This window comes from Rhodnius prolixus, unplaced genomic scaffold (genome assembly GCF_049639745.1).
Source record: "Rhodnius prolixus isolate KJV_2025 unplaced genomic scaffold, Rpr scaffold_5, whole genome shotgun sequence".
In the NCBI taxonomy this organism is placed as follows: Eukaryota; Metazoa; Arthropoda; class Insecta; order Hemiptera; family Reduviidae; genus Rhodnius; species Rhodnius prolixus.
The window spans coordinates 24547478-24564531 of NW_027411624.1; the positions used below are offsets into that span (position 1 = coordinate 24547478).

At 30.8% G+C, this 17054-nt stretch overlaps 2 protein-coding genes across 7 annotated transcripts in view; one reads left to right on the forward strand and one right to left on the reverse strand.

Annotated features, from left to right (window-relative positions):
- LOC141458971 (uncharacterized) overlaps positions 1-17054 on the reverse strand; it is a 24556-nt gene continuing 7502 nt past the window's right edge. For 3 of the 6 annotated variants that reach the window (XR_012461311.1, XR_012461312.1, XR_012461309.1), the window contains 2 exons: positions 13953-14049; positions 11923-12055 (listed from right to left, as the gene is read on the reverse strand). Coding sequence is in view for 1 of the 6 variants with exons in the window: in XM_074137623.1 (XP_073993724.1) it covers positions 1517-1542 (26 nt within the window). In the remaining 5 variants the exon portion in view is untranslated. Of the gene's footprint in view, positions 1543-4933; positions 5088-7301; positions 7583-11922; positions 12056-13952; positions 14050-17054 lie in introns of those variants that run through there. The other 3 variants (XR_012461314.1, XR_012461310.1, XM_074137623.1) reach the window with 3 other exon arrangements.
- garz (Sec7 domain-containing protein garz) overlaps positions 7689-17054 on the forward strand; it is a 23753-nt gene continuing 14387 nt past the window's right edge. The window contains exons 1-23 of the mRNA XM_074137521.1: positions 7689-7963; positions 8140-8338; positions 8437-8555; positions 8701-8809; positions 8876-8982; positions 9058-9175; positions 9259-9534; positions 9898-10025; positions 10177-10453; positions 10691-10911; positions 10998-11175; positions 11259-11374; positions 11727-11856; positions 11945-12075; positions 12355-12557; positions 12630-12753; positions 13157-13365; positions 13667-13903; positions 14137-14236; positions 14404-14580; positions 14662-14782; positions 16599-16741; positions 16822-16937. Of these exons, the coding sequence (XP_073993622.1) occupies positions 7841-7963; positions 8140-8338; positions 8437-8555; positions 8701-8809; positions 8876-8982; positions 9058-9175; positions 9259-9534; positions 9898-10025; positions 10177-10453; positions 10691-10911; positions 10998-11175; positions 11259-11374; positions 11727-11856; positions 11945-12075; positions 12355-12557; positions 12630-12753; positions 13157-13365; positions 13667-13903; positions 14137-14236; positions 14404-14580; positions 14662-14782; positions 16599-16741; positions 16822-16937 (3662 nt within the window). The 5' untranslated portion in view covers positions 7689-7840. The remainder of the gene's footprint in view (positions 7964-8139; positions 8339-8436; positions 8556-8700; positions 8810-8875; positions 8983-9057; positions 9176-9258; positions 9535-9897; positions 10026-10176; positions 10454-10690; positions 10912-10997; positions 11176-11258; positions 11375-11726; positions 11857-11944; positions 12076-12354; positions 12558-12629; positions 12754-13156; positions 13366-13666; positions 13904-14136; positions 14237-14403; positions 14581-14661; positions 14783-16598; positions 16742-16821; positions 16938-17054) is intronic.

The following is a 17054-nucleotide window of genomic DNA, read 5'->3' on the forward strand; positions in this document are numbered from 1 at the left end:
ATTGATTTGTCTTTTAAAGAAATATTGGAGACAAATATTACTCCTAGGTCAAAAACAGATTCAATTTTATTTTAGAAACGACTCAGCTACCTACTACGAAAACTCTGTAGAGTGAAGAGATTAGCTCAAAGATTATTAGCTCAGACGTTAGCTCACTAGGATTCCCTTGCGGAAATTTAGCAAGTTCGAAACCACTTGATTATTTTAGATTTTAAATTTCTTACTGCTCACTGGTCGTAGATGAACAGTGTTCGTCTATTACTAGATAACACTAGTATGAAGACAGATAATCCACCAAAGATGGCCTATAATCTTAAATTTTGAAACAATTTTAAAAAATTCTATTTGATTAAACAAAGCTAATTTAACTAAATTTTGTGCGCACCAAATTTAAAGTGTTCGAAATTAATAATGAAATATTTAAGATGCATCGGCAAACAGTATCAGTCAAGAAAGATATCAGTGATTAGAGATAGAAAAGCCTTGCTGCTCCAGAGTTTGCTGTTTAGATGTTGAGGATCCAATTTTTATTTTTTGAAAATGCTATGAATGAAATTCGTTTTTAATCAACTTAGAGTGAATGCTAATATCCACATCATAGCTTGAATTTTTTTTTATTTAAATTTTTGCAAAACATCAAAAGCTTTTGCAATATCCATTGTAAACTGTATCAACCATCAGCGAATCTGAAGCTAAAGGTTTGTAACAAAGTTAAGTTAAAACATTACAAAAAAAAAAGTATTATAATAAAGAAAACAAACAAACAATATATTTACATAAGACAGTTGTTAGTCCCCATGATAAAATAAGAATATTTCTTAATTTGCTATTTTTTTAAGAAAAGTATTTTCTGCTATCAATCGGTAAAGAACTACTACCTTATACTTTAGACTAAAGGCTTAACAAAGTGCTGGAGCAAAAAATACATAAGCTTTAGGTAATCTTGACATTGAATACAAAAAATCTGTTGGTTGTAACTTGAAATTTAATAAATTTGGATTGAGAAGTGTAGATTTGATTTTAAATTGCTGACTATGATTTTCCTAAAAAAAAAGTATTACCACAGAATTTGAAATTAAAAGAGCTAAAAAATTAAATCCTCAAAAAAAACCAAAATTATTTGGAAAATATTTAAATGTCTAACAAGAATATCTTTAGAGGCTACAATGGTCTTCGAATTCTGTAATTTTAAAGACGCAACAGAAATTTAAAGGGGCACTGCATTATATTTCTTTATATCGAAAAATCTAAATGTAATTACGGTATGCTGACAATGAATGGAGGAATTCCCACTCTTGCATCTCTGTTTTGGCTGCCTCACGAAAAAAAAAGTTTAATGTTTCAGTTAGGTTAACAAATTAATTTAAACCAAAAATAATTTACAAAAATGATGACAGTTTATCAAACATTATTAATCTTATTGATAGATATTCTTTCTCTACGTTTTCAATAACCATGTGGCCTCCTCTCTCACTAATTTATTTTGACCCGCTTATAATGTACATCTCAATAATTTCTATTTTTCCTTGACTGTCCCACATTCTGAAAAAAAAAATAGCAATAGCAGTTTGTGTACAGTACAAATAATTTTTAAAATTATTAATTTTTTCCCCTCTTCTTGAATTGTGTAAATTAATTTAAATAAATTACCAAGTTAATCATCTATTCTATACAATACCACTCCTTGGAATTAGCCATTCTATCAAGTTTGTGAGTGATTTAACAATTTCTGGTCAAGCAATGACATTTTTTTTATTGAAACATCTAACAGCATACTCCCACATCTAGCAAAAATAATTGATAAAATAACGTCTTGTGCTTTGCAATCCCCAGGGAAATCGGACTTATCCCTTTTCTCATATATTGGGAAGTTTATAGCTAAAATAATCCATACAAAAATTGTCACTGTAGTTAAAAACTATTTTTTTTTAGTTCACATTAGACTTTATAATAATTGCAAATTTAACATCTAGATCATTTTTTAAAAATTGTTAGCTTTTACTTTTATGTAGATTTCTTTTTTAACCAACAATAAAATATATATTTATTATTCTCACTCTTTAATTCAAACTTTATTTTCTATTAACAGTAAGTACTAGTAAAGCAGGAAAACAATAACCTTCCTTAATGATATGTTGGAGATGATAGAAATACTAATTAATGTAAAATGTATACTTTGATTTTTCTGTTAACTACTTCGCTTTTCTAAAGTGGAAATCACTTTTTTTCCGATTTATAATTTAAATGATTTTCAGAGAACTGTAAGACCAAAGGAACTACATTAAAACAAACGTTATTATAACTTTTTGGTCTTATATTTCAATTCAACACAACCCTAAAGATGTATCTTGTTAGGTTTCTATAATAGTTTTGTACGCGATTTTAAATAGTAAAATATATAGATACATTTAACATTTTTCGATATAGAAAATTATTTTCTTTTAAAAGAGGGGCCAATACTCTCAGGGGTGCCGCCGCCTGAGAGTCCAACTTACCCGCCTCATGAAGCTTAACTGAAATAAACCTAGCGAAAAAGTGATACATAAAATAATTAAAATATTTTTATTTTTATTTTTAAACTTGGTAAGTCCAAAATAATAACTTTGTGGAGGAGTAATATAGGTGCAAGTAATTAGAAGTCTTATTAGAAATTTCATTCCAAGCAGCAAAATAGATTTTTTGAGCGTGTTCCCGACTCAACTGTTTTATCTGAGTCGCATCTAATAAAAGAATTTCTTAATCTACTTTCTTAGTCTTAATCTACTAACCTTCTTAACAGAATTTGGTTTATTTGTATAGCTTCCACTCAAATATAAGTTTCTATCTCATTTTCTCGTGCATAGATTGTAATGCTTCTGTAGATCCCATTTTATACATAAATATTTTATTTTTTAGAGCATCAACTACTGGGTAATTAGCGCCCATCTCATCTTATAAATTATATATTTATATATTTTTTGTACGGGCAGTTAACATACATTAATTGATTATATGATTAGCTTCTAAATTTTAATTACCAGACTAGTCATGCAACGGACATAAACGAAAATCTACAATTGTGTAATAAAAGTTAACAGTAAATATAATAAAATATAAATAAACCTAATAACAATTAATAAACTTATTTTAATAAAATGATAAAAAATATGTAGAAAATGTAAATTATAACGTTTTTTTAAAAATCTTTTATTGAAATATATTACAATTATTTGCAACAAGCAAATGTGATGTAAAATAATGTCGTGAATGATGATTGGAGAAGGCACCCAGTGGCGACACTCCATTAGCGTGAATAGATGCACTATGCTGCTCTTATGAGGAGAGTAGATCGCGGGGCCATCTTCTCTTCAATCTCCTTGGAGGATTACCAGGTAATAAGGAAGAAGATAAGGGTTCAATTAAAGGATTAGGATGAGCTGTTGTAAAGGAATGAAATTTTAAGAAACGAGTTTTAGTAAGGTCGTTAATGAAAGGGATTTTGAGGTAATTACGATTGAATGGTGAGGTTAGAAATATAGAATGGAGCGTAACTTAATTAAAACATTATTCTACCACTGATGATGAATTGAAGTCCGAAATCAGTTAGAGCTATAATAAATATGCGCGCTATGACGAATAAAAACAAAGATAATAAGTAATTAACTTCAATAAATTGATAGCAGTCACAAAATTAATTAATTATAGATAATCAAAACCTTGTTCTCCATTACATTTAATTCTTAATGCAAAAAAAAATTAGTTCTCCATCAGTTGTTTAGTAAATAGTACCTTGAAAAATATTTTCAACTGACAATAGAATAGTCACGTACCATTTCGCAAGAGTGGTCCGACCATGCACGGAGATGCCCGAATAAGGGTAAGCGGTTAATGCTAGGGTAAAGTAGAAATTAGAATTAGAAGAGCTTCCACATCCGCACAGTCGATGTTGAGATGGGTATGAGCGAGATGCGCGTTAGATAGACTAGACTATGCCGAAACAAAAAAGAGTATAATCAGCGTTTACGTGCAGATTCTATTGCTACATTGCTATAGGCAATCTTTTTGTAATAGCAATTATATTTTTGCTTTCTCTTACATCTTTCTCATAAGAGAAATAATTGCAATAGTGCTGATTTTTGTTTATCTTTTAAAGTAAATACCCATTTCGCGTTTACCCGAGAAGAGATAAATAGTATTTATAAATAGATCCCCTCTCTTTGTAGAGTGTGTGTGTGGTCAATATAAATAAAAGGCGGCAAGTCCAAACATTAAATTTCTTGAAGTCACCAGAGACATAATCAAGTTTTGGTTCAAATAGAAATACTACTTTGAAATTATTTTATTTTATTTATTTATTTATTTTGAGACTTTCTCAAAAATGGCTACTACGATTTAAACAATGTACACTCACTGGAATCTCTTCCTGCTATTTACTTCAGATTATTTCGACTAATTAATAGCGTCATCTCTATCAATTTCGCCAAGTCTGAACTCTCTTATCCGGATACTCGGCCAGGGTAGTGCGATTGGAGGGACCGCTCCGGAATGCCGAAGGTGTAAAATCAGCTCCAATAACAAGGATTTTTAAAATATTATATTTTCAGGTTAAAGACATAATTATACTTCTATTTTTAATGACACGAAAATAAAACTGATGCTTAACTCAAGAGAGTTTCTCTTAGCGCAATATACATTTTGAAACTTAAAAAACAAAAGAAAAAAAACCTAATAAATCCTCTCCTAGATAAGAAACCTTCCTCAACAAATATGATCATTCATAATAGCAGGTGGAAAGCAAGATTAAAACAAAGGTTGAAGATTAACACCATTGATGTTTTTTTACTATTGTTAAGGGATGAAACCTCATTGAGCCTGTTTAGCTACCTCAAAGAAAAACAACAAAAGCAGTTACCGATCACAGATAAGCTGAATGGATTTATACTGAAAGACTCACCAACAGCTGTTTCAGGACCGATGAAGAATTCATCCGCAAATGCGAAACACAAGAGAGAATAGCATAAATCTTGGCCCAGAAATCAGTGATACATTCTCCAAGAGGCATTTACTCAGCAATTTCTTTAGTCCAAAATAAACAGTGTTTCAGTGACCTTCAACATAATTTAGAAACCAACCATGTAACAACAACTTACATAATTTCCATAAGATAATGGGTAATCAAGTAAAGGCACCCTAATTTTGTAGGAAATACATAAATATACGCTTTTATCCTTCTATCAGAAGAAGACCAGTCTTGGAATTTTTAACATTCGTGGCAAATGGAAGAAGGCCATAATGCCTACCTTCCATAGAATCTACTTAAAACTCTACTCTGTTCCATTATTTTCCAATATACTTAAGTACTACGTCCCTCTCAGCGAATAATTTTAGTAGCAATGAAATTTTCTACCCCAAGCTAATTTCATCTAAATTTAATGTCAATTGTTTTAAGCTTGCAATAAGTTCAACTACGAATCAGATGTCTACAATAAAAGATAGTTTTGAGAATGAAAATGATGCTGTTTTTGAGATACGATAAAAACTTAATTCAAAAAAATATATTTCATCTACAAATATGTCGTATTTTTAAAAGCATTCAGTTATTTTTAAGTTGTCTACTGCCCAAGTTTTTTCATTCGGGAATAAATGAAATTTCTGAATTGCTCATGCTACTGACACAATCAACAATAAAAAAGATTGAGAAAAGTGAAACTTTAATTTTTAAGTAATTTTCAGTATAGTTTTAACTAACTAATCTAGCTAATGTCGTGTGTGACAAAAGTTATGATTAGAGTTAAATTCTATACAAAAACTAATAAGTCAACTTCTGATAATAAATGAAAATTGACATTATCCAGCACTACGACGAGAATCATTTTCAATATTTAAAATAATTATAAATTAAAAATTTTACATATTTGGTAGGTTATTTCATGACATAATTAGATTTGTTTAGAAAGTTCTATTAGCCAAATCCACTGCAACAAAAAAGATTCATTGTTTTTTATTAAATGCAGGGATTTCATTCATTATGTAGGTTGAAAACGCATTTTATCGCCTCATCTAATCTGAAAGATCTGACTGCGACTCTCTTGCCCCTTATTAAATATAGTGATAGTAAAGATATATTATGTAAATATGTATGAGTATGTAATGATTAGGTTAAAGTTGAGTGTTACTGTGGGCATAGTAATCCCAAATTGTTGTACACATCAACTACAATAGTTCTTCAGGCATTGAGAGTTGAGAATGTAGGTTTTAGGATTAAGCATTTTTTTGCTGTTAGGCTCTCATGGACCGCAGCTCCTTAAGAATTAGCTGGTCAGCTCGACCCTAAGTTCTAAGAGAAGATAAAGGTGAAAGAAAATATTAAGAACCAAGAAATTATTAAGACAAGATGAAGCTGCGATCTTCTGGCAAAAAGATGTAATGGAAGAGATGCTAAATTTTCTTATACGTATAATCAGGCAATTAGAGTAGCAATAAATTTGGGATCTCACTTGCTCTGCTAGATTAAAACAGGTATTAAAATCTTGTCTTACTTAGCAATTATTGTTTAAAGTTTACTCAATAGTGTAGTGAGACAGGATACAACTGAAGCCCTCGTAAAAAAGAAAATTAAACCCTTGAGGCTCCCATTAAAAATAATTTTGAAGAAGTGAAGATCAAAATGTGCAGAGATCTTAATGTAACACAGATTTGCTTGGTATATAAAAATTTAAAGATTTTTATGTATTAAATAGTATCCTCTTATTGTAATATTTGTCCTAGTACTAATCGTTTGAAAATGATTTTTAATTTATTGACATCTAAATTAATATCTAATCAATCATTCATGACTAAATATACATGTTTCCTTTTTTCACAAACAAAGAAGAGATCTGGTGAAGTCAGAAACAACTTAAAAATAAATTAGAGGATTAGAAATTAACTGGCATTTTATTGTTAAAATCACACTTACAATGGATCTTAGCCCTTTACACTAGGAGTAACGATTAAAATTTTCACATTCTAGTAAAAGAATGAATAACATGATAAAATATAATATTCTTATCACATTTGACATATCATATATCTAAGTTTTATAATATTTCGAAAGTTTTTTCAAAAATGTAGTAAATTTCCAGTTCAGTGTCAAAAAAAACTTGTTTCTTATTAATAGATTCATCATTTTACAAATAATTCTGAACATCCAATTTTTATTTTCATTTAATTGGATGTTTAAGAAAGTGACGTTAAATATTTTTCTTGTAAATTGTAATGCGGGATAACCTCTAGAAAAGGTACAGAAGGATTGAAAAGTAGAGAAATATGTGAATGTCTACCTGAGTGCAGGAAAAATAGTTTTGACTATTGATCATTAACAGAAATAGTGACTTCCAGGATTCGCTTTATTCTGTAATCAAAGCTTACTTCTCACGATAGCCATTATTCTCATGCAGTTTCAATTACAAAGAGAATTCTTTTCATATAGCGGTATTTGATACATATGTTCTGAATTAGCATTAAACTAATTATTTCTGAAACTTTTATACAAAAAAATCCCTGTAACTTTGAAATTTTGAATTCAAACTATAACCTTAAAAAGACCTTCCTTGTTGCTCTTATCAAAAGTAAAAAGCACTGTGTGTAAATCTTGGTGGCATTGCATCATAGTTTTAGCATGTGATAATCAGCTGTTGTGTTCGGTAAACCCTATCACCTCTCCTCCCGCCATCATATGTGTCTTTCATGTAATGGGTGGTGTGTCAGCTTACTGGGTCCTTATCTGTATTGCTAGACCATCATAGGTGGTATTTGATAATAATCCTATGTTGCTGGTTTAGAGAAACTTTTCTTCTAATCTTCATATATTCAACAAAAAATGGTTCTACCTCAAACAAGAATGAATTGCCCAGGAAATGGAATATACGTGGTTCAGGGTGAAATGACTTCTTTATTAACTGCTATGAAGAAAGTAAACAGATGGTCTGCACATTCCCATCAAGTAGGTGTTTTTATTTTTATATTAACTCTGTCTTCTTATCAATGGTGATGATGGATAACATCTCTGAGTATCTAGCTAGTAAATTAGGAATAATGGACTAGTTACTCTTTTTAATTAGGCTCTTGAGTTTTGTTTTATAATTTTTTTTTAAATTTATGTTCATAAACTTTTGTAAGGACGAAGAAAGCGATATTTTGATAAGAAGTTTCACCGATCTTAAGGATGTTCTTTGCCAAATTGGCGATCTGAGAGAACTTGACCCAAATCACGTACTGGGGCCATTTCTTGAAGTTATAAGATCTGAAGAAACTACCGGTCCTTTGACAAGCCTAGCCCTATCTTCTGTTAACAAATTTCTATCATATGGACTTATTGGTAATAAAATTCTAAAAGTTATTTTAGTGCTAATATTATTCATAATGACATTTAGATAATACGTAAGAGCTAAAGTTAGATTTTTAATTTATACTTAGATCCAAAATGTAAGTCAATTGTAACAACAGTTGAAAACATTGCTGATGCGGTAACGCATGCAAAATTTGTTGGCACAGACCAAACTAGTGATGCTGTAGTTTTAATGAAAATACTGCAGGTACTTATTTGACTTGTTAATTTTATCATTGATAAACTCTTGTTTTTTGTTTTTGTTTTTTTCTTCAATCTATAATCATCATATATCATTCTTTATCATTACCATTGCGTAATCATTATAATTTAATATATATTAATTTTTTAAGGTTTTAAGAACACTGATGCTGTCACCTGAAGGCATTTGGTTGACAAATGAAAGTATTTGTGAAATCTTGCTCAGTTGTTTTAGAATTTCGTTTGAACCTCGGCTGAATGGTAATGAAATTTAGAAAAAAAAAAAAATTTTGTTTTTTTATCGTATCTAACATGAATAATTTACAGAATTACTGAGGAAATGTGCAGAAAATTGTTTGAAAGATATGATCCAGCTTCTTTTCACAAGGCTTCCATCATTTTCAGATGATCTTAGAAAAGCTAATAGTGTAAAGGTATTTATAATTGTCTACAAGTTAATTGGTTTAACTTATTAGGTGGATAAAATTTTTTGTTTTTTTCTTTTTAAGCAAAAATTGAAGATGCAAACTACTGGTTCAATAGAACCGGTAAGAGGTAAAAAAAAAACTAAAACTTCTTCCAGAAGCAAATCTAAAAAAGTTGAGGATAAGCATACGTCTGGATCAAGTATGTTTCGCTTTTACAAGATTATACAGTTCGCAAATGATAGCACAAAAGTGTATTTATCGCTCATTAAGTTTTTTATTTAGATCGAGAAAGTTCACCAACAAGTAAAGTAGTTGATCAGTTGGTACAGTCTTCTAGTACAAATTCTATACTACCATTGGAAAATAATAAAGTCTTAGACATGCAAGGCTCTATACACCCTCAAGAATTATCACCATCCGTAAGCTCGCCCGATCAACAAAGTTCAGTGCCCCATTCTCCGCTAGAAGTGAATTCAGAACAGGTTGTTTCAGTTCCTTTAGATGTGGTGACCACTCCTACAATGCTCATGTCCTCGGATATCTGCCAAGTTGAGGATGGTAAATTAAATTTTTCTTTAAATCTAGCTGTACTCGTATGTACCACTGTTATTATTATCGTGTTAGTTGATAAGCGAATATTTTTTTTTTTGCAATGACAATACAATATGGGATTTTTTAAAAAATGCCTCATACCTAATTTTAGCGTAAGTTAAAATTTTTAAATCGCGCGGAAGGAGCATTTCTCGCCAGAATTGTGTAGTATTTTTTTTAAATTAATTTAAACGTGCTATAGTAAGCTTTAGAGAAAGGAAAACTTAATTTTTGAATCGATTCTTGCGACACTTAAATCTTTTCAAAGACGCCCATTTGCATTTTATGTTACAAGAGAAAGAGCAAAATTTTTGTTTTTTTTTTCATTAGAACAACTGCAGGTTCATCAAGTCACTGAAAAAGAAGTTACTTTAGAATCGGCCGTAATTCCTCGAAGCGATGGAGTTGTCATTAGTATAGAAGATTCATGCTCCACAGTTGAAGAACTCCAAGCTCGGGTAATTCTATTATTTCAATCTTTATTTAAAAAACTTTGCTTTCAAAGATTAACGATTACTTATTACTTAATAAATAATAGACAAATTAGTCGTTAATTATTCTTATTCCTTGTTTCGTGATGTAGATTTATAGTCGTTAATTATTTTTTAGTTAGAAGAATTTTCGGATCTTACATCACCACCACCACGTCAAACTGAAGAAATTTGTGAGGAGCAAGGAATACAAAAAGAAGAATGTCATCACCAAGTTAGGTCTCTATCTCAGGAAATAGTTCAACTTCCTGAAGTTGAAACTACTCAGATAAAAGAACCATCTGAAACAAGTCAACAATTAAACCTTCAGTCACCACCTACAGTGGAATCTGGGCGCAATATCCAAGACTGGGTTAATCAACAAGGTGTAAGATTTACCGCTTCTGATGATGACAGTAAGAATATTGCAAAATTACAGTATCAATATTAAAAAAAAAAAAAAAATGGATTTATGAAAACTGGTACTTTAAACTGCATTTTTCTTACGTTGCGATTCTCGATGTCTCGTGATTTCTGCGATGCTATTTTTTTCAGAGAATTGTAGCGCCCACTTAAATTTTCTAGTTATACATTGCAATAATCTATTTTTAATAAGACCCCATTCTTTTCATTAAGCCGAAACAAATTTTCAGGTACTTCAGTAAGTGGTCCTTATGGTCTTGTAAGTATTCATGAACTGTTAAGATTTGTTATTTCATTAATGAATCCTAGTGATAAGCAAAACACTGAAACAATGATAAATACTGGCCTAGCCTTGCTTACTATTGCTTTAGAAGTAGCCGCAGATAATATGGCTCGTTACCCATCATTGTTGGCCATTATTAAAGATGACCTCTGTAAAAATCTTTTTTCAGTTAGTATTTTTTAAAACATATTTTTGTGAAATAATATGGACTTAATTTCAAAAAAGTCCTAAGAGTTTTTTTTTTTTCTTTTTAGTTGTTACATTCCAAAAGATTGCCAGTATTTTCATCAGTATTACAAGTTTCATTTCTACTGTTTGAATCTCTAAGGACTCATTTAAAGTTCCAACTAGAATACTACTTGACTCGCCTTACAGAGATTATTGTGTCTGATTCTTCACAAGTTTCTTATGAACATAGAGAAATTGCTTTAGGTAAGGAGACTTAAATTTAAGAAAAAAATATATATCCTGCTTAAAGTTATCTGATTATATCATTTAAATTGTATTATATTTAGAATCACTTGTACAAATGTGGAGAATTCCAGGACTTGTAACGGAGTTATATTTAAATTACGACTGTGCTCTTTACTGCCCTAATTTGTATGAAGAACTTACAAATCTTTTGTCAAAGGTAGGTTATATTTTTGAGGGATATTTATTTCCTAGTAAGTAAATTCTGGATGACCATCTTTAAACGATAGAAGAGACTTATAGTTAATTCTACCATTATCTAATTTTCATCCATCTTCACAATGTGGTTCTCATTTTCATGAAAACAATAGTCTCTTATTTAAAATTAAATTATAATCTAATTAATTTACAACCAAAGTTCAAAGTTTATGCTACAAAACTAATGTGCTGAATTGCACTTTATGAAAGAAGTTTACTTCAACTGGGAGTTAATTTTTTAATGTGAACACATCTTAAGATGGGTGAAAACTAGGGTAAATAAATATTAATTTTACAATTTTTTTTTGCTGTAGAATGCATTTCCTGTGACTGGAGTATACAACACTCACTTGTTGTCATTGGACGCTCTTCTGACAGTAATAGATTCTATTGAAAGTCACTGTAATAGTAGAATATTAAATGAAAGACATAACTCTGTTAAAGGTAACATTCAGCCAATTATTTTATTTTTATTTTATTTTTTATCGATTCCATAAATCTCAAATAATCTCTTGAAACAAAAACATTTCAGGAGAAGCAGCATTTAAAGATCCACCTTTTGAACATCCCAGTAATTACATATTGAGAACTGGTACAAGACAAAAATTATCAGTAAATATTCCAAGTCATGAGCAGCTAATGGCTGTGAAAAGAAAGAAGAAGGTCACTTATTTTTCATTAATTTGAACTTTGTTATTTTTTATCCTCATTTTGGGTGCGGGTGTTGCGCAGAAGTTATGAAGCATGGATTTAGTTATTTATAAGAGGGCGATCCCCATATGTAGCCGCTTATAGCTACTTTATTCGTTAGAAAAAATATTAATAAATTTGTGCTTCTGCTCCTTCAACGCACCTAATTTGGTAATTGCACTTAAACTCTCGCCGGAAAAAATTAGCGATTACTTAACTTTCTCATATTTATACTTATTTTTCTTTTTACAGTTACTTGCTACAGGAACAGAACATTTTAATTCTAAACCTAAAAAAGGTATACAATTTCTACAGGAACATAATCTGATGTCAAATCCCGTTGATCCAAAAGAAGTAGTTAATTTTCTTAGAGAAAATCCACATTTAGATAAGAAAATGATAGGAGAATATATTAGTAATAGAGCCAATCTTAACGTACTGGATTCTTTTGTTAAGTAAGAATAAACTATAATAATTTATTATAGTATGTAAATAGTTATTAGTACTGTTTACTATTTCATTTTTAGATCATTCGATTTTACGGACTTGCGGATTGATGAAGCACTTAGATTATATTTAGAAACTTTCAGACTTCCAGGAGAATCCCCTCTTATATCTCTTGTAATGGAACATTTTGCAGATCATTGGCATGTAAATATTGATTCATTATTTCATAATAATCGTCCCTTAATCCTTTGTAGACTTTATTGAAAGATGTAACTCTTCTGTATTGTTTACCGCGACTATTGAGATAAGTGATAGTGTTAACAATTGTTAACGTTGTGACTAGACGTTTTTTACTTATAGTTAAAATATATATATATATTTTTCTTCTAACTAAATATATTATCCAAAGTACATTCAATTGACATTCTGCTTCGAAAGGAAATTGTCATAGATGAGATGTTATACCTTGATTTCTATAACTTTTTTGGATAAGTATTGGGACCCAAAAAATATGTATAAAACACCTAGACCTTAAAAAAAGCAATTTTTCTTTGTTTTTAAGTAATTTAAATTGATGAAAGTAGTTCTATCTCAATTATTTGTGTAGAAATGTAATGGGGAGCCATTTGCGGATGCAGATGCAGCGTTCACATTAGCATATGCTGTAATCATGTTAAACGTTGATCAGCACAATCATAATGCTAAAAAACAAAATATTCCTATGACCGCTGAAGCTTTTAAAAGGAATTTAAAAAATGTAAATGGTGGACAAGACTTTGATGAAGATATGCTAGATGATGTTTATAATTCAATCAGGTAATTACTATTAACATACTATTTTTGGTTGTATGGAAGAAAATTTAAATGGAGGAATTAAAATTTCCATAGTTACTTAAAATGATCTGGTGATCTTGAATGAATCGTATGGTGCGATAAAAATTTCGGCCTAAGAAAATTATTAATTCAAATTGTTTGTCAACTAATTCATTGAATGCAATTCATTGGTTTATTATTTGAGAATGTGAGTGTATTTGATATTTTTGTTGAAGCCATTTAAAAGTGGCTAATTTCCACAAACTTCCCTGGAATTATCTAATCATGAAATTTAATCATTTAGAAATGATGAAATAGTTATGCCAGCAGAACAGACAGGCCCTGTTAAAGAGAATTATCTTTGGAAAGTTCTACTGAGACGTGGTAATAGTAAAGATGGAGTTTATATTCATTCGGCGAACGGCCTACTTGATCATGATTTGTTTTCATTAATTTGGGGACCCACGGTCACAGCGCTCAGTTCGCTTTTCGATAAAACTAATGATCCTGCTATATATCAAAAAGCCATATCAGGATTCAGGTATACTATTTATATATACATATATATTTACTTTTTTATCTATACCAACCTGTAACTTTATGTGCTAGAATAAAAGTACCTCTAAAGAAAATCCTGAACAGTAAACTGCTAATGTACTTTACCATAGAAGGATGTTGACATCTGTTCTGGAAAAAATATAAACTTACTAAAGAAACCTGCACTATTCAATTTTAATTAATGATTTAAAGCAATAATTATGTAATTTTGTGTAGGAAATGTGCAATGATCTCAGCTCATTACGGCATGAGTAATGATTTCGATAATTTGATTGTCTCATTATGTAAATTTACAATGCTGCATCATCCAATTGAGGTATGTTATTTCCTTCTTTCCTAATCTTACTTAAAAAAAATAAACTAAAAAAAACGAATGCTTATTGTATCCTTAACCGGTTTCGGACTTACACCCAACATGAGAGGTAGAGTCAGCAAGTATAATGCTAGATTTTTACGTTAATAATCGATTATTACCTGTTTCAGTCACCAGATAATTTGACTATTTCATTTGGGGCAAATCCAAAATCACGACTTGCTGCGAAAACTGTCTTTAATCTAGCACATCGCCATGGAGATATCATTAGAGATAGTTGGAGAAATATATTGGATTGCGTTTTGCAGCTATATCGATGTAAATTATTACCCAAAATATTGGTTGAGGTAAGTAACTAATATTTTAAATTTTGTATTGAAAAAGTATATTCTAAGAAATTGTTTTATACTACTATTTTTTGATTGTAGGCTGAAGATTTTATTGAACTTAGCGGAAAAATATCACTTGTTAGGGAGGATATACAGTTGAATCCAAAAACAGAAACTGGAATTCTGAGTTCTCTTTATCTCTATATGACCCTTGGAGCAGGTACTTTTTGAATTAGTATATAATTAAAAATGTGGTTAAGTTCGCAGTGCAGAATAATACCTTTGACTCTATCTGTGTAGCACGCATGTTTATTGTGTCTCTGACTGGTTTCGGACTTACATCCAACGTCAGAGGAGATTAATTAGTTTGATGTGGAGTCAGCAAGTATAATGCGAGATGGTAACGTAAGAAGTCGAAATCTCAACACCAAAGCACTACTAATGATTTATGTAAGTCTAAAACCGGTCAGGGATACAATAAACAGGCGTGCTACTACATATAGAATCAAAGATAATTTGATTATTTAATTTGTACCACCAAGAATAATAAAGTAAAATATTTAATTAATGTATTATTGCGAAAGGATTGCCACTTCCGTGACGTCTTTTATATTGCTGTTGTCAAACGTCTGTAAGATATTGGCATTACTGTACTCGCCTAGGTAAACTAGTAAGGAATTTATCTGACGAGTTCAACTCTGTCGGCAATAACAAAGTTAGTTGTTATTTTCAACTTCCTGGTTTAAACCGCGAGAGCAAACGCTTGCTCAGGTTTCACAACATTCGCTTACTAGGTAGTAAAATTGAGATGTAAAAGAGAAAAATGTTTTGGGATTACTATATGATCTTTTTGATTGGAAAACACGGACTTCCTTTCATCCCTCTTACCAAGATCAACAACGAAGTTTCCTCCCATCCCACGAAGTCCTTTAAGATTTGTAAGAAAAAATAAACTGTGGCTGTCATGGACATGACCGTGTGTTGTACGTGAATACGTTTATGTAACGGGTTATATTTTTTATAATATAATAATAATAATATATTATTAAGCAGCAGTAAGTGTTTTTATTTTGTTAGCTTCAATGAACGCAGAACCGTAGACGATCACACACATCACACTTATGTCCGAATGGATTGTTGACAAACGTCGTAGTGAAACGTACATTAGCTGCTGCCCAGTGTGTCTTCATAATCAACGATCGAACACAATCTATGCCTATACAGTCCGTAGTCGATGTAGAAGCGATTTCATCATCCACTTGCATAATTTCAACCGCCCCAACTGCAGATGTAATGACACCGTCGTTGATCCGCTCGGCCGCATTCATTCTTTTACGTTCCCGGCACAGCTTGACTCGGTCATATGGTGTTTTATTGTTACCATTCGATTGTTCTTGAGAAGCCCTTTCCAACCGTTTACGATCTCTGTATTTGGTTTTGGCTTTTCGACGCGTACAGGCCGACATTATATATTTTTGATAATATTTTTTTATTCTAACACCTTATTAGATTCACTGTCACTATTTTACACTAATGTTTTATATACAATCGATAGATTGTGACGACAGCTGACGATTAAAACTTAAACGAACATCGTAGCTTCTCCGAGTCAAAAGTTATACCATTTGCAAATCTTGATACGCAGCAAAATGATCTCAAAATGGCGGCGCTTCCCCCTCCACCGCGCGCGATGCGTCACAGTCCTCGCTTATCGTAATGAATTATTTGATCCTTTAGCTATCCAGTGGTCTAATTTAATTTTGGATGTAGACGATAGATTCGAAACTATAACGCCAAACTGTATCCCCTGATTTTGTTATCATTAGGTTTTTTGGATTGCCTCCATATGATAGCAAATTTAAAGACGTATTCACGACAAAAAACTTAATACGACTACTTTAAAGTAAGTAAGCAGTTAATTAGTACTAAGTACGAAAAAGGAAGTTCTATATTTGTTTAAATTTTAATTATTTCGAAGAGTTTTTATTTCGGTAATTTAATGTTAAGGGCAATAAATAATTGGTATTTGACTGTAGAAACAAACACCCAAAAAGGACCGTCTGCTGAAGATCAAGAAGCATTAAGAATTGCTCAAAATTGCATTAGGGAATGCCACTTGGAACAGTTAATCACGGAATCGAAATTTCTACGATTAGATTCATTACAGTATTTTGTAAAGGTATTTTTTTTTTTTCAATTTTTTAAATTAAAATGTATATTTACACCTACACTACTAAAATAAACTAAATTCAATTTAAGGCATTGGTGACTGCATCTTACGGACCTGAAGGTCACGTTTCATTAGGCTCATCCTACAGCGAAGACACGGCAGTATTTTTTTTGGAGCTTTTACTGAAAGTTGTTGTTCAAAATAGGTATTTTCAAGTTTGATTTTTTAAAACAAAACAAAAAGGAAAAAAAAAGAAGCTTTTGACCTATATTTAATTTATTATTGCAGTTCTAATTTAATTTTTCTTTTACTTTGTATGAAA